This window comes from Pseudorasbora parva, chromosome 25, assembly GCF_024679245.1.
Source record: "Pseudorasbora parva isolate DD20220531a chromosome 25, ASM2467924v1, whole genome shotgun sequence".
Taxonomy (NCBI): Eukaryota; Metazoa; Chordata; class Actinopteri; order Cypriniformes; family Gobionidae; genus Pseudorasbora; species Pseudorasbora parva.
Genome location: NC_090196.1, coordinates 18,159,644 through 18,176,473, shown reverse-complemented (window position 1 = coordinate 18,176,473; position 16,830 = coordinate 18,159,644). Strand labels below are relative to the sequence as shown.

At 37.8% G+C, this 16,830-nt stretch overlaps 1 protein-coding gene across 2 annotated transcripts; it reads right to left on the bottom strand.

Annotated features, from left to right (window-relative positions):
* Nucleotides 1-815: 815 nt before the first annotated feature.
* On the bottom strand, nucleotides 816-15,695 carry prr5l (proline rich 5 like). Of its 2 annotated transcripts, XM_067436228.1 has the most exons (10): nucleotides 15,474-15,695; nucleotides 14,927-14,963; nucleotides 13,376-13,523; nucleotides 11,723-11,803; nucleotides 8,434-8,482; nucleotides 7,503-7,560; nucleotides 7,293-7,384; nucleotides 7,063-7,197; nucleotides 4,771-4,891; nucleotides 817-2,104 (listed from the first exon to the last, which is right to left on the bottom strand). In XM_067436228.1, exons 3-10 carry the CDS (start codon nucleotides 13,492-13,494, stop codon nucleotides 1,731-1,733), a joined length of 1,029 nt encoding a protein of 342 aa, XP_067292329.1. In that variant the 5' UTR covers nucleotides 13,495-13,523; nucleotides 14,927-14,963; nucleotides 15,474-15,695; the 3' UTR covers nucleotides 817-1,730. The 2 variants fall into 2 exon arrangements, with proteins under 2 accessions (XP_067292330.1, XP_067292329.1); XM_067436229.1 differs by lacking the exon at nucleotides 14,927-14,963 and having other exon boundaries at nucleotides 816-2,104.
* Nucleotides 15,696-16,830: the final 1,135 nt, after the last annotated feature.

Here is a 16,830-nt window from a genome sequence, read left to right as displayed (position 1 = left end):
TTTAAGTTCAAGGTGGTCCACAGGCCGGGTGCTCAGATGGCTGTGGCCGATTTCCTCTCCAGAAATGGGGGGGGGGGGGGGGGGGGCTGCAGGCCGGACGGCTCCCCGGCCTGAGTCGGGCGGTGGGGGTATGTGGCAAGGGGGGCGTGGTTCAGCGAGGTCTGCAGCGGGAGAGAGGGCCGCGGGACGAGCGGTAAGTGAGTGGGTTGGACGCAGATTAATAATACCTGTCTCTTGTTCTAGTAATGAGCGCGGAGACGGGATAAAACACCAGCGGAACCGGAGACCAGGGAGAGAGAGAGTCGGACTGTTGATGCGAGACCCTGAGTTATCCGGAACCCGGAAGTGCGTGACCCGGAAGTGAAACTGAGACTGAGCACATGAGAAAACAGACACACACTGAAGTGTGCATGTTGAGATTGAGTTTGAAAATAAAAAGCATCAACAGTCCTGCCGACCCCCGTGTCCTCTTCCTTCCTTACTCTATCGAACTTGTTACAGGGTAATTTTGATGTTTCACGCACACACACACACGCGCACACGCACATACGCACACACACAAAATATTACTCCACTTACAGCTGTTACTGCCACAACTAATTTATATTAGTCAATATATATTGACTGTGAGCTGCAATCAAGTAAAACTTCCAGAAGATGGCATCAAAGACCAGTAAATGTTTATTTTTTATTTTTTACATCCCATGAAATTATGCCCTTTGGCAGCTCAACGTTGTTTTCTTAATAGGAAAACGGGACTGAACCAATCAGCTCACATAAGATTACACTGAAACTCCTTCCAGTAGGAGTCATAAGAGGAACTTCCTCAATGAATCTGGCTCCTACTCACAAATTTAATACATCTGCAATACTTTTGTCTAAATTATATACATCCGCAACAAAACATGTAACCAACTCCCTTATTTTCATCAAGGTCAAATGTTCTTGATTAATACCCTTGCCATAAAGCTCTTTGGAAGGGCTCACGTGCTGAAACACTGGCACAAAGGTTTTCTGAGGTGATCAACATTTGAAAACAGCATCTAAAGCTTCTTAACAGCTAATCTGCTGAAAAAACTCTAAAGCCGCAAAGAAACGCTCACATGAACCTTTAGAGATTTACTCAAACCTAAACCAAAATTAACAAATAAATGCCAAAATGAATTCAAAATCACTTTCTTCATTACATTTATTACTACAAAATATATACATTATTTTACATACACGCTTGAATGCATTTTTTAAATGACCATAATATTACTAATCCGTAAAACTATGACTATAATGAAATTATTCATAAAAAGATTAAAACGCCAGTTTTTCATCATATCAGCATGTTTAGTTTCCACTTCAAAGAAACAAGATTTCTTAAGAAAGAGAAGGTAGACGACAGGAACTGCAAGTAAAGTTCATATGTTTCATATGCTCTCATATGGTTTCTACTGTACCTCTGTAAACCATGAGCATCAGGGTATATTTTTACACCCTTTACCACCTCCAAAAAAAGTGTGACTCTCTGCTTGATTTACAAGAAAGGGCTGAACCGAAGGCTGAACTGAAGGGAACCTCCCCTCTTTAAAAAAGGCTAAACTGACAAGCCAAGCAGTGTTTAGCACACAAACACTGCATAAGTCCACAGCAGACTTCATAATGTATTAAATGAAGAGCTTCTAGATTGTCTCAGTTATCATAACTTTAGAAGATTGCAGTGGGTGTTCTGAGAAAGCTTTCTAACTTGTTAAACCACACTTAATCTCCGCAGTGCTTTGCCCTCGAAGGATTTCCACGAGACCTGGCCTGGAGTCAAAAAAGGCCGGGTCGCTGCAGGAACTCTTAGGTGTCTTTTTGCTCTTTGTCGTCCTGGCTGCTCCACTGACCTTGACTTTTTCTGAACACATCCTGTTTTTTATGGACAGAAGCTGGATGTCTGAATGCACATTGGCGACAGTGTGGCGTCGGACGCCGCCGGTCCTTTCCAAATAGGCTTCACCTTCGTGTTCGATAAGAGGTGCCAGGAAGGACTCGTGGGCAAAGTGTGTCACCATAATCTCAGGTTGAGTGAGGTGTGGATTGTTAACATGTCTCAAACCCTCCAGATGATCCTCTGGAGGAGGAAGTGAAAATGAGGGGTTAGATTAAACGCCGACTACAACATGCATAAATTAGTCTAGGGCCAATGACATAAAACGTATGCAACAAAATCTTACAAACATAATTTTTGCTTTTGTTGATATTCGTATGGATTTAAATTAAACAAAGTCTTATTTAAAGTTTTTGACTTTTTATATTTAATGAAAAAATGTTGTGATTATGTTCCGTTCAGTGTTTGTTCCTGTCATTCTCATCAATAAGCATATTATGTTCAACCATTTTGGCACTGTTAAGGTTGGTAAAGGATGCTGGCTCACTACACATTGGCACACTGATGACTCAATTTCCAGAGACATGACTACTTCCTCATTGTACAAAACATCACTACAGCAGAGATGATATCTTTCTGACATTCCTTTGCTTGCTACATATATGTGTAATATTTCAGCCGTAAATAAATGATAAATGTTAGCTAGATTATGTTCGTTTCCTGTCTAGCGATGCATGTTTATGCAGAAATATAATCAAATAGTGGTTTGTATTTGAAAAATCTATCGTCAGTGATATAAGTTTGCTCCCTGGTTTTCAGTGTATGTGGAACTTTTTAGGGAGCGATGTTTCAGTGCCCTGGAAAGATTGTGTGATTGAGACAGCCCAACGAAGAACTAGGGAGCTGATTGAGACGGTGTGTTTGACCTAGTTGTGTCTGATTTATAATCTCGTTCACCCGTTGTCTCTTTAATGATCTAAGCTCTTCTGTTTGCTCTGAGTTTATAAGCCCTGTGTTTCCTTTATTCCTGATCCTTTCTTGTCAATGTTAGTGGCTGTGAAGTCTGTTCCCTGAGTTCCTCCTGCCTGCCCTGTGTGTTTTTGGATTAAAGTCTATTAACAAAAACTACGACTTTATTCAGCATTGTCTTCTCTTTTGTTTTACATTTTAAAATATATTTTATGGCACAAAGACATTTTTGCAAATAACATGAATTATTAAAGGTATAGTTCACCCAGAAATAAAAATGTTGTCATCGTTTACTCACCATTGACTTCCGCAGTATGGGGAAAAAATACTTGTACAGGTTTGGAACAACTTGAGGGTGAGTAAATGATGACAAAGGGTCATCTAATGCTATTTCATGCATTCTGACTTATTTACACTGTTAAAGATTTAGATTCTTATGCCAAACATGGCCAAAATAAGAATAAATAAAAAAACGAGACGCACTCCTTCAGTTTTCAAACAAGTTTCGGAACGTTTTTTTATGAGCCCTGTATATTGTCATAAAAGGTGGAATTCCTTGTATGGGCACTTCTCCTGGATGAGCGCATGCGCACATCAACCAGAGTGAGAGCAAGAGCACGTCCATCAATGAGCTTCATTCGGGTTACGGACGCAGTCGGCAGCACTGACATTTTGTTTTTAGACCACAAAATCAACAATGTCACTAAAGAACTGTGTTTTTGGTTGTGAGGGAAAGATAACCTTGTTCAACTTCCCAAATAACCCAGCGTTAAGGAAACAATGGATGCTGTTTGTTTTCCCGGAGCAGCAATGGGGTTCTGCAAGTGTGTTGGTTTGTTCCATGTCATGAGTCGAAACCGCAGGCGGTCAGTGACACTGCCCAAATGTCTGTGTTTGTGTTGGCAATCAAAAGTAAGTGCATATAATGCAAACAACATAAACATATATTGAATAGAATAATGCAATGATGTATTGCGTGTGTGTGTGTGTGTGTGTGTGCGCGTGCACGCTCATGACTCTTTTAGCTCCACCAACTGCACGTCTCCATGAGTTTGGCTGCTTTCAAAAAAAGAGTCAGTACAGCGTATCTGTCTTTTATAAATCTGATACAACTAAAGACTGCCGAGATATGAAGGATGCAGTCCTACTCTATATGTACTCAAGATGAACATGCGAATGGCAGAAACTCTGTGTGTTATGTACCCTTTAATTTTTTGGTGAACTATCCCTTTAATTCATAAATCTCCTTAAGTTTTTGGGTAGTTGCATGATATTAACAACATTATCTAACTTTGCTTTGTCATAAAGACTTATCAATCTTAACACTCTTAACACTTTTTTCTGCATGTTGGTTATATTATATGACTGAAAAATATATTTGTATTATAATATTAATAAATAGTGAAGCAGTTTTCTTAAATACCTTATAATATTAAATGATGAATTGATGGTTTTCTTTTTAAGAATATCATTCTTTTAATGAGGCGTTTTCTTCATTATGATATTAGGACAGTTTTACCACCTTGACAGATTTGACTTTATGCCTCTAAAAAATATAAAAATTATTTTTAAGTCAAATTTAAAAATAATGTTTCATTTTTTAACATTAGTTAACTGCATTTAATAACATGAATGCATTTCTACATCATTTATTCATCTTAGTTCATGTTAATTTCAATATTTACTCTTTCCTTTTATATATTTTTCAGAAAATTCAAACGTATCTGTTAAAATTAGTTAATACAGAGTTAACTAACATTAACGAATGTATGCTGTAAGAATATATTGCTCATTAACCAATGGGAACTACATTGAAAATGTAAAAACATGCTCATCATGGGAACTCATTTTTGAAAAAATGAATAGATCTAGAGAAAATAAGAGCCTCATGTCATTGACCCACAAAGCAAAAGAATGTAAAGCATAAAATGAATGAGCACCTGAAGAGGAATCACTAGGGCTTATGTAGAGGTAGTTGCTCAGGTAGGGCGATATAACCATATCCACCAGTCTCTCCAGGCGGAAATACTCTTGCGTAGGTCCATTAGGCTCATGAATGCCCTGCCCAAAGAGAACATAATGAAATATAATCCAAAATAAAGACTGCTGGCAGATGAATAGTTAAACATCTGGGTTCAATCCCAAGACAGCTGACGAGTGGGAGTAATTCAGCAACGGATGATGCGTCTCCATTATACCCCTAAGCAAGACACTTTATCCCTGTGGTACTCAGACTTGTTCAGGAACAAAGCTGACAAATTTCTTTTGTATGGAGGAGCCTGATTTTAAAAATGAATGCTGGGTTAAGGTGCTTGGTTTCATGGTGTCACTTCATCTGATCTGAGATTACACCAGCACAAAGCCGACAGGGATATATATGCCACTCAGGGAATATTCTCGCATGTATTTATCCTCATAACTCTACTTCTGATTCTCAGCTGTGTTAACAAAAGTTTGCATGTGTTTCCATAACGTTTAATTCCCTGTGGATGATTCAAATGGATTTCCCTTTTTTTGTGTCATATAAAGCAGTGCTATTTTAGTATTACTTGTATCTACTATGGTATTTTTATATTTCCAGTTTCCATTTTATTTAAGTTTAAGTTTTAGTAATTTTAATTAGTTAAAAAAACTAATATTTAGCTTTAATTTATTTGTATTTGTAGTAAGTTTAGTACTTCAACTATTAATTAGTTGCCAACGCAATATTTCAGTTACATTTTTCATATTGTATATTTTATCTTATACTTATATTTCAGCTTTATTTGAACTAATGAAAAATTATTTGTAATACTTTTAGTTTGAGTTTTACTTAAAAATAACAATACCGATAAAGGTCACATTAGGTACCTTCATCATTACTTTTGCTACTTTTGTTATATATAAATTACCTTGACTGTAAATCAAAAAATATGAAAATAATCATAAAAATATTATACATTGTATTTAGTAAGTGCATGAAGTGTCTAACATTCCACACTTTTTTCATTACTTAAGTGCATCATCCGGGTATTTAAAGTGCACTACTCGCACTATTTATACAACAAAGCGTTATGGAATATTGCATATAGGTAGGTGAAATGGGATGCATTTAAAAGAGATATTTCACCCAAGATTGAAAATTCTGTCATCATTTACTCATCCTCAAGTTGTTCCAAGCAGATCTCGGCAGTCATTGTCTACCCTAGTGGGGGGAAAATTACTATGGTGGTCAATAAATCTGCTTGGTTACACGTATTCTTAATGTACAGCAGAACAAAATAATTCATACAGGTTTGGAACAATTTGAGGGTAAGTAAATGATAACAGCATTCTCATTTTTGGATGAACTATCCCTTTAAGAAAAAAATAAGCTAAATATAATTTGATATTAGATAATTTTTATTGGGCATGAGGCTTTAATAGTCAAATTTTGCCAAACGTGTGAAAACCTGATTTAATTTTGCTATAACACTAGCCTTTATCAGGACAAAAAGTCAATATTTACAAGCAATTTTCATCACAACATTTGAGATGTGATGGAAATGTTCAGGATGCTTCAGAAAACTGTTGGACATTATTAAAGTGTAATATTGTTGCATTGTTACAATGTTGGTAGGCTAGTATATGTTAATGAACAATGTTTACTCGTTGTATGTGTAAGACGAAACGTAAAACGTGTCATCCAGCGGAGTTAATACACAGTGGCATATATTTTGATGAAATTTCCTTTCATGAAAATGGCAGTTTCTTTCAGTTTTTCCTCTCTGTTTGGCCTAAAACACTCCGTTCATGGTCATCCAGTTTGAAATGTTTACTACAAACACAGAGGTTTTTACAGATTTTTTTTACAGGTTTCTGTCACAGTGTTCTCTCTCTACAACTGGATTCTTACCTGAAACGAAACCGAAAGTAACTCACTCCCGCTAAATATTTAGTCAGAAACATTTAGAGCAAATAATGATTTCCTACTAAAATGCAGAATTTGACTCTGGTCAAGTGTATCCATAGCAGACTGGTGGGAGTGGCCTTGGATGGCAACATGGTCAGTGCATTATGGGGGTTGAAGTTTTCCTATCCATTTGGCAAAAGGGAAGAAAACTACATGTTTTTGGCTGTTTTCTCTATTCAGGCACCCATTTCAAAATTAGTTTCGCATTTCTTCTTTACATACAGCCAAATTTTATCGAAAGCCCATTTTGCCAGTGGTGAAAAAACCCTTTAAGTCTACAAATGAAATAGTATGACCTCACCTGAAGGATCAGCAGCATCTGTGTGATTGGAGGAGGGTATGAGGAGCCCTGAAACATGTTCTCCAGAGGAAGCTTCAACAGAACCATGTTCCTGAAGCATAGCAGAGCCATTTGCCTCACAGTCAACTCCTGACCCTACACACACAGCCAAAAAAAACACCATTCACCATAGTGTTGGTAACTTGACAGTGACCTACTACTTTGAATGGTAGGTGAGATCATTTTAATACCTGCACGGGGTAGAAAATAGCTTGAAGAGTTGGCAGGATCTCTGTGAAAAACCTCACCCACATCTCAGAGAGCGCTTGGAGCCGATTTTCATCTGGGCATGAGAAATGGGAGAAGAATGCAGGGAGTGATTGAATTACACACATCTGTATAAAACCTTATTAAAGTCACGCAGCTCATGAAATGAATAAAAAATCCAGTTCAGCACTCACCATTATGAAGCTGAATCTTCTCCAAAATATGAGCCAGACCCTTATTCAGGAGTTGATCCTGGATAAAATAAGTGATGCAAGTACTTAAAAGAATATTCTGGATTTATTATGAGTGAAGCTCAGTCGACAGCACAAAAATTAATTTCTGCTCATCTCTTTTTTTCTTATAGTAAGCCACTTGCAATGGAAGTGAATGGGGCCAATTTGTAAGCATTATAATACTCACCATTTCAAAATGATAACCATAAGAAATAAACTAAAAATCACTCACTAACTCTTTCTGATTAAAGTAATAATAGCTTATAATAACAATGTTGCCATAATAACAATGTCATAAGCCCTAAACATTCTCTCTCTTTTTTTTCCTCTCACACACACACACACACACACACACACACACACACACACACACACACACATGTTGGTCTATGTGGTTTACAGGGACTCTCCATAGGCGTAATGGTTTTTATACTGTACAAACCGTATTTTCTATCCCCTTACACTGCCCCTGCCCCTAAACCTACCCATCACAGGAAACATTCTGCATTTTTACTTTCTCAAAAATACATCATTTAGTATGTTTTTAAGGCCGTTTGAATTATGAGGACATTTGATATGTCCTCATAAACCACATTTATAGAGTAATAGCAGTGCAATACCCATGTAGTTATACAAATTTGTGTCCTTATAAACCACATAAACAGGCTCACACACACACACACACAGGTTAATATAAGGTAACTACATATTTTCAGGGTAAGTATTACCTAGTTATTATTACCCACTTATTGTAATAACTATAATAATATGTACATAGGGAACAGGACTGCTACCTTTAAATGCTACAAAAATTGGCCCCGTCACATCCATTGTAAGTGCAAAAGTTTTGAGTAATTTTTGTAACTCACTTCATAACTGAAATATATTTTACCTGAAAGTACTCTGTGATAAATGATCCCAACTCGGTCCTCAAAAGCCACCTATTAAAACAGTTCAATAGCTTAGACCATCATTATAAAGTGATGTTGCCTGTACAAAACTCCCCAGACAATGCAAGGGTGTTGTGGGTGGCAGCTAAATCTTGATAGTGGTTTCTAGTGTGCTTCTATGTGGTTTCTAGCATGTTCTGGGTCAGTGCCTACTTTCTCAGTTCAAAAGTCTCTGATCATGATAAGAGATCAGAAATAGGGGTGCCAACTATCACGCATTCAGTGCAAGATTCAAGAAATTGACACCATTCTCACGCTCTCTCTGCAGATTTCCTAACGCCGTGAAAAAGCAATGCGGAGTAAAGAGGAAACTGACAACGCACGACAGACATTATTAATATGATTTGATATGAAACAAAATCTCACCTTTCAAATTCTGTCAATTGTATTAAAGGTGCACTATGCAACTTTTCCGTACGCTAGAGGGCGCCAATTCAAAACAAAGGTGTAGTTTGATGACGCCAATTTTGAGCGCAGCATCTTGGGACATGTGGTCTTCACCTCACATCCGGTGGAAAATAGGACTTGGGCAGAAATCATGATCATGGATACGGTTATTAATGGTACTGTAGTGTGAAGCAGAGCAGGACCGAGTGTTGTGGAGCTGAGCATGGCTGCTAGCCTAGAAATCTAGACGCACCCTAGCGGCAGCAAATCTAATCTGCCGCGAGAATCGTCGAGCAACTCTCAATACACTGTAAACGGCAAACTCTGGTTGGGCCAATCACATCGTGTATAGAGTCGGTGGGTGGTGCTTAAAGACGGCCGAGTTGCGCTTGCCTGCTTCTAGTAAACACAGAAACTGGCGAACGGCTTTGGCCGCGACTCTGGAAGACTTGGAGTTAAGCTTTTCTCTGAGAAAAGAACAAAGAACGGCACTGAAGTCATTCTTAAGAAGGGAAGATGTGTTCTGAGTTTTGCCGACCGGATACGGCGAAAGTTTAATCTTTCAACTATCTGCTTCACCTTCGTTGCTCTGGTTGGTGGTAGCGATATCCAATTGTGTGCAGAGGGAGTTTGAAAGACAACCGTTTATCCCGCCCCTTAGATTGAGCCCTGTCAATGGTGAGTTTCCAGACCGAACATCTTGATGTGGGTCTGGCTTGTCAGGCTACACGGCTGCTGGAGCGATTGTTAATGAGATGAACAACACGCCTCGCACACAGTGGGACTTTTATTAGGACGGGTCACAGTCGCCAGATAGGTAAATAACTGTTCGAACGTCATGTAACGGTATAAGTTAAATTAAAAAAATCATAAATGATGGTCTACATTTCAGTACATCTCTCCATTTTAAGATGGTTACATGTAAATGAATTTAACCTGACCCTGTGGTACATGAACAGTGTTGATTCTGGATGTTATCATCTCCGATCATAATGAGGCTTCTCCTCATATTCTTCTTTATCGTTTAGTTTGTTTTTGTAAACTTTTTTGATATTTCTGTGAGTTTAAATATGTTTACGGTCTACATTATCCATCTTACTATAGTTGAGGGACTTCTATTTTGATGGGTATTATAGTTAATGTGCAGTAAATTAAAATACCCATCAAAAAGGGAAAGCTTGCACGCAGGGAGAGCTCGCACGCAGTTTATCAGTTATTTTGCAGATATAGATTTACCAGTTATAAACTGCACCCAAGAAAAGGCACATGGTCTGTATATGTTTGTTTATTGTTAGTTGTATGAGTGTTTTTTGTGTAATTTGATGTGTATGTTAATGCAACAGAGAGAGAGAGTTTGTGAATGAGACGTTAATGCGGACGCTTTGTTTGTTCAGCTCTTACGGTGATTTGTTTGGAGTGAAAAACAATGTAATAAACTTCATAAAGCATCAGTAAAGTTCGGTCATGATTCAGACGGGCTATACGCTACATTTTGTGTCCAAACATCTTGGGATAAGGTTTTCACAAGTGACAGCTGTCATTGTAAAACATAGCAAATGTGTTTGTTTGTCCGAGTTGGCAACAGTAACTAAGGGGGGCGGGGCTTACCGATAGGTCAATTAACAGGTGACTCCCTAAGACGCTATGCTCAGATGTGCGTCCTTGGTTAAAAGAGCAATTTTCTTACAATTTACAAATAGTGGAAACATTTGGGATATTGTAAGAACTCAACTGAACAAAATACATAACACTAGCCTGGTGGTTTTTGGATGAGCACGTGAACCAATCATCTGTTCAGCTTTACTACAAGTTATAGTACGAAATAAACATTAATATAAATCAGAAGGAATGTTAAAAGATACAGTACAACGTACCGAAATGTATTATATCTCATGTAATCGCCCAGTGTTTCAATTGCGGATAGATGGCAATAAAACAGCTTGTAAACAATGCACGTTGCGTTACATTTACCTCTGAAAAGTTATTTAATGACCATATAGTTAAGTAGAAAAATTAACTCTAGAAAGGACAATTATGCAAAAAAAGCACTATATTCTACTTTTAATCTTAAAACACAAAAATCGCCTTATTCAGTGCAATACACATCAGTTGTTAATCTTTTTAATAATCATGTATCAACTGACAGGGTTAGCTTCATGATTACTTTTCTTTGAAACATTAACTTGTACTCTACCACATACACCGATCAGGCATAACAATATAACCACTGACAGGTGAAGTGAATAACACTGATTATCTCTTCATCACGGCTACACGTTAGTGGGTGGGATATATTAGGCAGCAAGAGAACATTTTGCCCTCAAAGTTATGTGTTACAAGCAGGAAAAATGGGCAAGTGTAAGGTTTTGAGCAAGTTTGACAAGGGCCAAATTGTGATGGCTAGACGACTGGGTCAGAGCATCTCCAAAGCTGCAGCTCTTGTGGGGTGTTCCGGGTCTGCAGTGGTCAGTATCTATCAAAAGTGGTCCAAGGAAGGAACAGTGGTGAACAGGCGTCATGGGCAGCCAAGGCTCATGGGCGGCCGAGGCTCATTGATGCACGTAGGCTGGCCTGTGTGGTCCGATCAAACAGACGAGCTACTGTAGCTCAAATTGCTGGTTAATTAGTTAGTTAATGCTGGTTCTAATAAAAGGTGTCAGAATACACAGTGCATTGCAGTTTAATTTGTGTCAACACCTACCCCTAATAAAAACAGTACCAGTCATTTAACCATGTAAGCATGGTAACATGCTGTCAGTAAAACTAATTCAATTCTGTTCACTTATCAAATGTTTTGACAATCACAATACTTTTAAAATAAAAAACCCTAAAACACTGTCTTACCGTATGCTTTCATTCAGGGTGTAAAGCTCATTGGTCTGTAGCCCCCCACCTTGAAAGACTTTAATTACAGCCGTTTGAACACTGCAAAACAGAAACAACTCAAGAAATCAGGCCTAATTCAAATAGCCTGACCACTGATTTACAAGGGGAGCAAATTCTATGCAAAACATGCCTTTATATGCAAGGCTTTCTCTTTGTGAAATATGTCAGAATCTAGCAATGTCACCTGTGTCAGGGAAATTCTCTCTGTGTTCATATCTATGGTCAGCGTTTTTTGTCTGCTTGCCAGCAAACTTTCACTGCCAACGACCACATTTGACTAACATCCTGCTCTACACTTCCTGAGAGAGGGGTAGCAGAGGTCCCATTTCCATAAGGAAGTGGTAAAGGCAAAAACTGCTGTCTGCTTCCTTCTCTAATGCATTAAAACTTGTGTCTCTAAAGGGTTTTCAACCAAAACGAAATATGGCAAGCTATTAATGTAAAGTTTGCGGCTTCCTGATTTTTTTTTTAAGCTAAAACTTTTTTAAAAATAAATTTAAAGGGACAGTTCACCTAAAATAAAAATTATAATTTGGGTCAATGAAATAAAAATACAAATTACTTCTATGTTGACATCTATATATGAGATTTTTAAAATTTCTGAATTAAAACTAATTTTGATTTTTTTTCAGCTGTGGTCTTGATATTATAATCAAAGAGGAGTTTTTAAAAGCATGTTTTGTTATTATTTCTTAGAAAAAAAGTTTGAACAAAATTGGTACGCTATTAATATTCAACAAACTTTTGACTGTCAAATCCAAGGCATGTGGTAAAAAACAAAAACAAAACATAAAACAGGACATGATGTCATTGAGAGGAGCCCTGCAGACCTTTATTAGTCTATGTCAAGATCACTAAGTGTTTTAAAATAACAGGTAGTAAGTAGTTAGTTACTATAGTTTTATGACAAGATAAGGTTAGTTCAGTTTGCAAGAGTCATGTGGTGCGACTTTCTACAAACAGAATATTTACAAATTATTAAAAATATTTATAATTAAGATGTACACTCATATGTATTCAACTGTAAGTCAAATATGTCATTTGTTTTTTAACTTGATGTTTACACCAAATGACATGTTAGACAGTGGATATAAACTTTTCTTGAAAATGGTATAATATGAAACCAACATAATAAAAACAAACAATACATTTCTAAGAACTTGCCACGTTTTTATGAAAAACAAGTTTAGTTCAGGTTGCAAAATGTCATGTGGTGCAATCCACACTATAGCAATCGTAATTCATTATATTTATTAGTAATTAAAAAAAAGAAAACCTTTTTACTTAAATTTCAAAACTTTTTGAAAAATAATAATTAAGATGTGTACACTCACATGCATTCAAGGTATAAGGAAAATAAGTCATTAGTTTTTACTTGATGGGTACAATACAAAATATTTAAAAATGAATAAATCATGATTTAAAAAAAAATCTTATTTAAAATATATTACAAAATTATGAAGTAAATAATGGCAGATGTTTTAATTTTGATCTCTTTAAAAAAAAAAAACATAAAAATGCACTTCCTCAAAAAAAAATCCTCAAATCTTATAGCATTTAATGAAGCAATGCCTTTTCTCTTTTTCATCTTTGGGAAACGGAACCACCCACCTGTTCCAAACACTAGCGTTGGACAGCTGCAATGTTGGCGAGCTGGCATGAAAGCGGGCAAGGTCTGACAGCACAGGCGAGCTCATGAAACGGGGTCTGGGCTTTCGTAACGACCCCATGGTTAGGGTGCGATGAGGACAGGCACGTGCTAGAACAAATGTGGGATACAGAAAGTCACGTTAGAGGTAAAACTTCCCACAAGGTAAACCGAGAGAGTGACGCAAGAAATACACAAAACCATGCAAATGGCAGTTGTTTACACGTTTCATCTGCGGTGACTCATTTATATCGATGCCTGTGTCATAGTGAAAGCCACACAGAACGTCAACCATACAAACAAGCAGACTTCCTTTGATGTGCAGCCTGACATGAGACTTCCTGGTGAACTTACGGCTGCGAAGGTATCTGATAAGTGCAAAAAATCTGTTAGGATGCAGTTAACCAGATGCCTATATCAGATGCTGACACGTTTAAACACCGCTCCTCTTGGTTTTTTATGCATGCATGCTTCCCGGAATTCTGACTCAAGCTGTCTTGCTCACAGACTCACCCTTGATGGCATCACAACTCGAACCCACACACATCTGATACCAGATAGCAACTGTAAACTTACATATTTAGCCCAACTGCCTAATAATATGCTCAGTCTGTGCATCAAATCTTGGAGAAATGGCAAACTATGTTGTCATGAGAAGGCAAAAAATGGCTCCAATTATAGGCTGTCTTTGTAAAGCCTATGCTGGGTTAAATTGGTATTTTATCCACCCAGCAAGATGATGGCAATGATGTCATATCAGATCCGTTACCTCCTGGAGTTTGCTGCAAAAAAGTGAGCTCATTCACAGCCTAACATTATGAATAAAAATGTTATGCATTCATACTCGCCATCTGCTAATTATGAGGGCAAAAGCAAGCCATGCTGCAGACTCCCACTGCTGTTGATTCATTCTCTGCACTCGCATACATAATTCGCATGAACTGAGCTTATGGGGCGCCTCTGGTCATAAATCACCCTAACCAAGACATCACGCTTCTGCCTGACTCCTTAAGAATAATCTCATTCTTTCAGCTCTGGCATATTAATTTATTCACCAAGCGCTTTGGTGAATTAGGGCTTGAATTGTCCAGTTTGATGGTTGACTGGTGAACTTTTAATAACCGACATGAGCAAGTACGAAGGCCAGTTAGGTAATGCAATTAAGGCTGCAGCATCTCAAAGCATGACCAGAGGAGAGTAAACAGCCTCATTTATCATCCGTGTCCAACTGCTGACCTGGCTTAAGTACATTAAGTGGACTCTTAAAGTAAGCCTCAACTTTCTGAAGCCCTATTTACACCAAGGAGAATAACTATAAAGTTTAAATAACCATTCTACTTTTATGAAAATAGTAACATCCACACCTCCTACTTAGTTTGGTCTTAATTTAGGTGAGCCTGAAACCTTTCGCTAAAAGCGTTGTTTGGTTATAAAAACACACAGTTTTCCTTTCACATTCTTTTAAAGGAACAAAATTCACTCAAACATTTTTAATTCTGTCATCATATACTCACCCTTGTGTGAAGTTCTTGATGTATGATTTTCTTTCTTCTGTGGAACATAAAAGAAGATATTTTGAAAGATTGTTTTTGTCCAAAACAAATTTGGACTCCATTGACTTTCACTGTATGGACAATGAGACATTACAAAATATCATGTTTTGGTTCCACAGAACAGAATGAGGGTAAGCTAATGATATTAGTTAGGGTGAACTATCAGTCACACTTTTACTTGTAAATAAAATACAAAAAATGCTTAATCCGAATGTGTCTATAAATTAATGTCCCAAAATGTTATAGCGCACTAGTTTTTGAGGCGCAGACAATGAAGCATCCTAATGAAGGTCTATGATGGGGAATCATCTACAACAATCACCTATAAAAGGGAGCGTTACTCTGTAACGCTTTCTATTAACATTCCTTAATGATATTAACTAACATTATACTCATTAGTTACAACGTAAGAAAGTAGCAGTTCAACAGGTAGGCTAATAAGTTCTATAGGTTTTGATTCATTTTCTCGCGGGACCTCAAGACGCTACTGAGTAAATGTTGCACTTACCCGCTTGTTCTTCTTAACTGGGTGTTAGTTTGGCCACATTGTAATTTTCGCGACCGTTCTCACACATTAAAAGCTCCGTGTAACTTCGACGAACGCTACTGTAAAAAAAAATCTTTAAAAGTAAAACTTTAACCCTCAAACCCGTTTGTCAACTTAGTATTCATGTGGTGAGACAAGAATGAAAGATGCTCCGCTGTAAAGCGCCGCTCGTGGGCGGTCCATGGGAGGAGTTTACTGTAACTCTTTCACACATGCAACAAGTGTGCTGTTGTGAGTCCGAGTCTTTTCGGAGTCGGTTCTTTTGAACAGCTCGTTTCGAGTGATTATTTTCCGTCATAAGCTGCGTTCCATTCGAAAGGGTCCCTACGCAGTGTGCGCTGCTCCCCACTCCCTCCATGAGCACTTCAACTGACAATAAACGATCATTTGGAACGCCTTGCAAGGAGCAGATTACGATATGAGATAAATACATATTGTAATTTACGTTACTTCAAATTGAAAAAGTAAACATTAATAGGTGCGTATGCATATACAAAACACACAGTATGTATCTTAAAAATGTAATCAAAACATTGTATTAGTTTTATTAGGCTAGTTTACTAGGCCCAGGCTTATAGCCTACCTGTATTTAAAGGAAGTGTGTGTAAGATTGTGGCCAAAACTGGTACTGCAGGTGTATCCCCTCTCCCCCTCCCCCCTGACTCGAGGCTGCCAGATAGACTGCAGGATCCAGCAGGAACGTTTGCAGCTGCACTTTGGTAACTAGCGCAGAGCTGGCAACCCGGATGCAGAAACACTACTGACTTCTTGATTAGTCGACAGGTGGAGGGCGGACCTTCAGGCCAAAACAGAACATGTCAACATCAACATCAGTTGAGGGCTGCAACAACATCTTTTAAATGACACTATTTTGGTCGGACCGCTGTTGTCAGTGATATAAGTATTTGAAATTAACATGATTTCTTAATGTCTAGATTCATGGAAATATTGAAAAAATGATTTGTTGTGTGTTGTTATTAAAAATCAAACAAGCAAGCCCACAAAAAGAAGCTCAAATGTAATGTATACATAACTTTACATGTATTACAAAAAATTACTTTTTAGGGAGTAACGCAACATTGTACTGGATTACTTTTAAAAGTAACTTTCCCCAAAGTGGTTTCTGAATACTGAAATGCATACATATACTCCTCCATCGCAGAGCCAACTCCAGTTGCTCTGCCCCATCATTAGTTCTGACTGGTGAGGCGACACACGATAACAGTTGGGTGATTTTTGCTCTCCACTTCCTGTGAAGTGATGTTCCCTTATTCCCTATGCCGTTCGCAGTGCAAACTGAACATGTTCACTCCCTTTG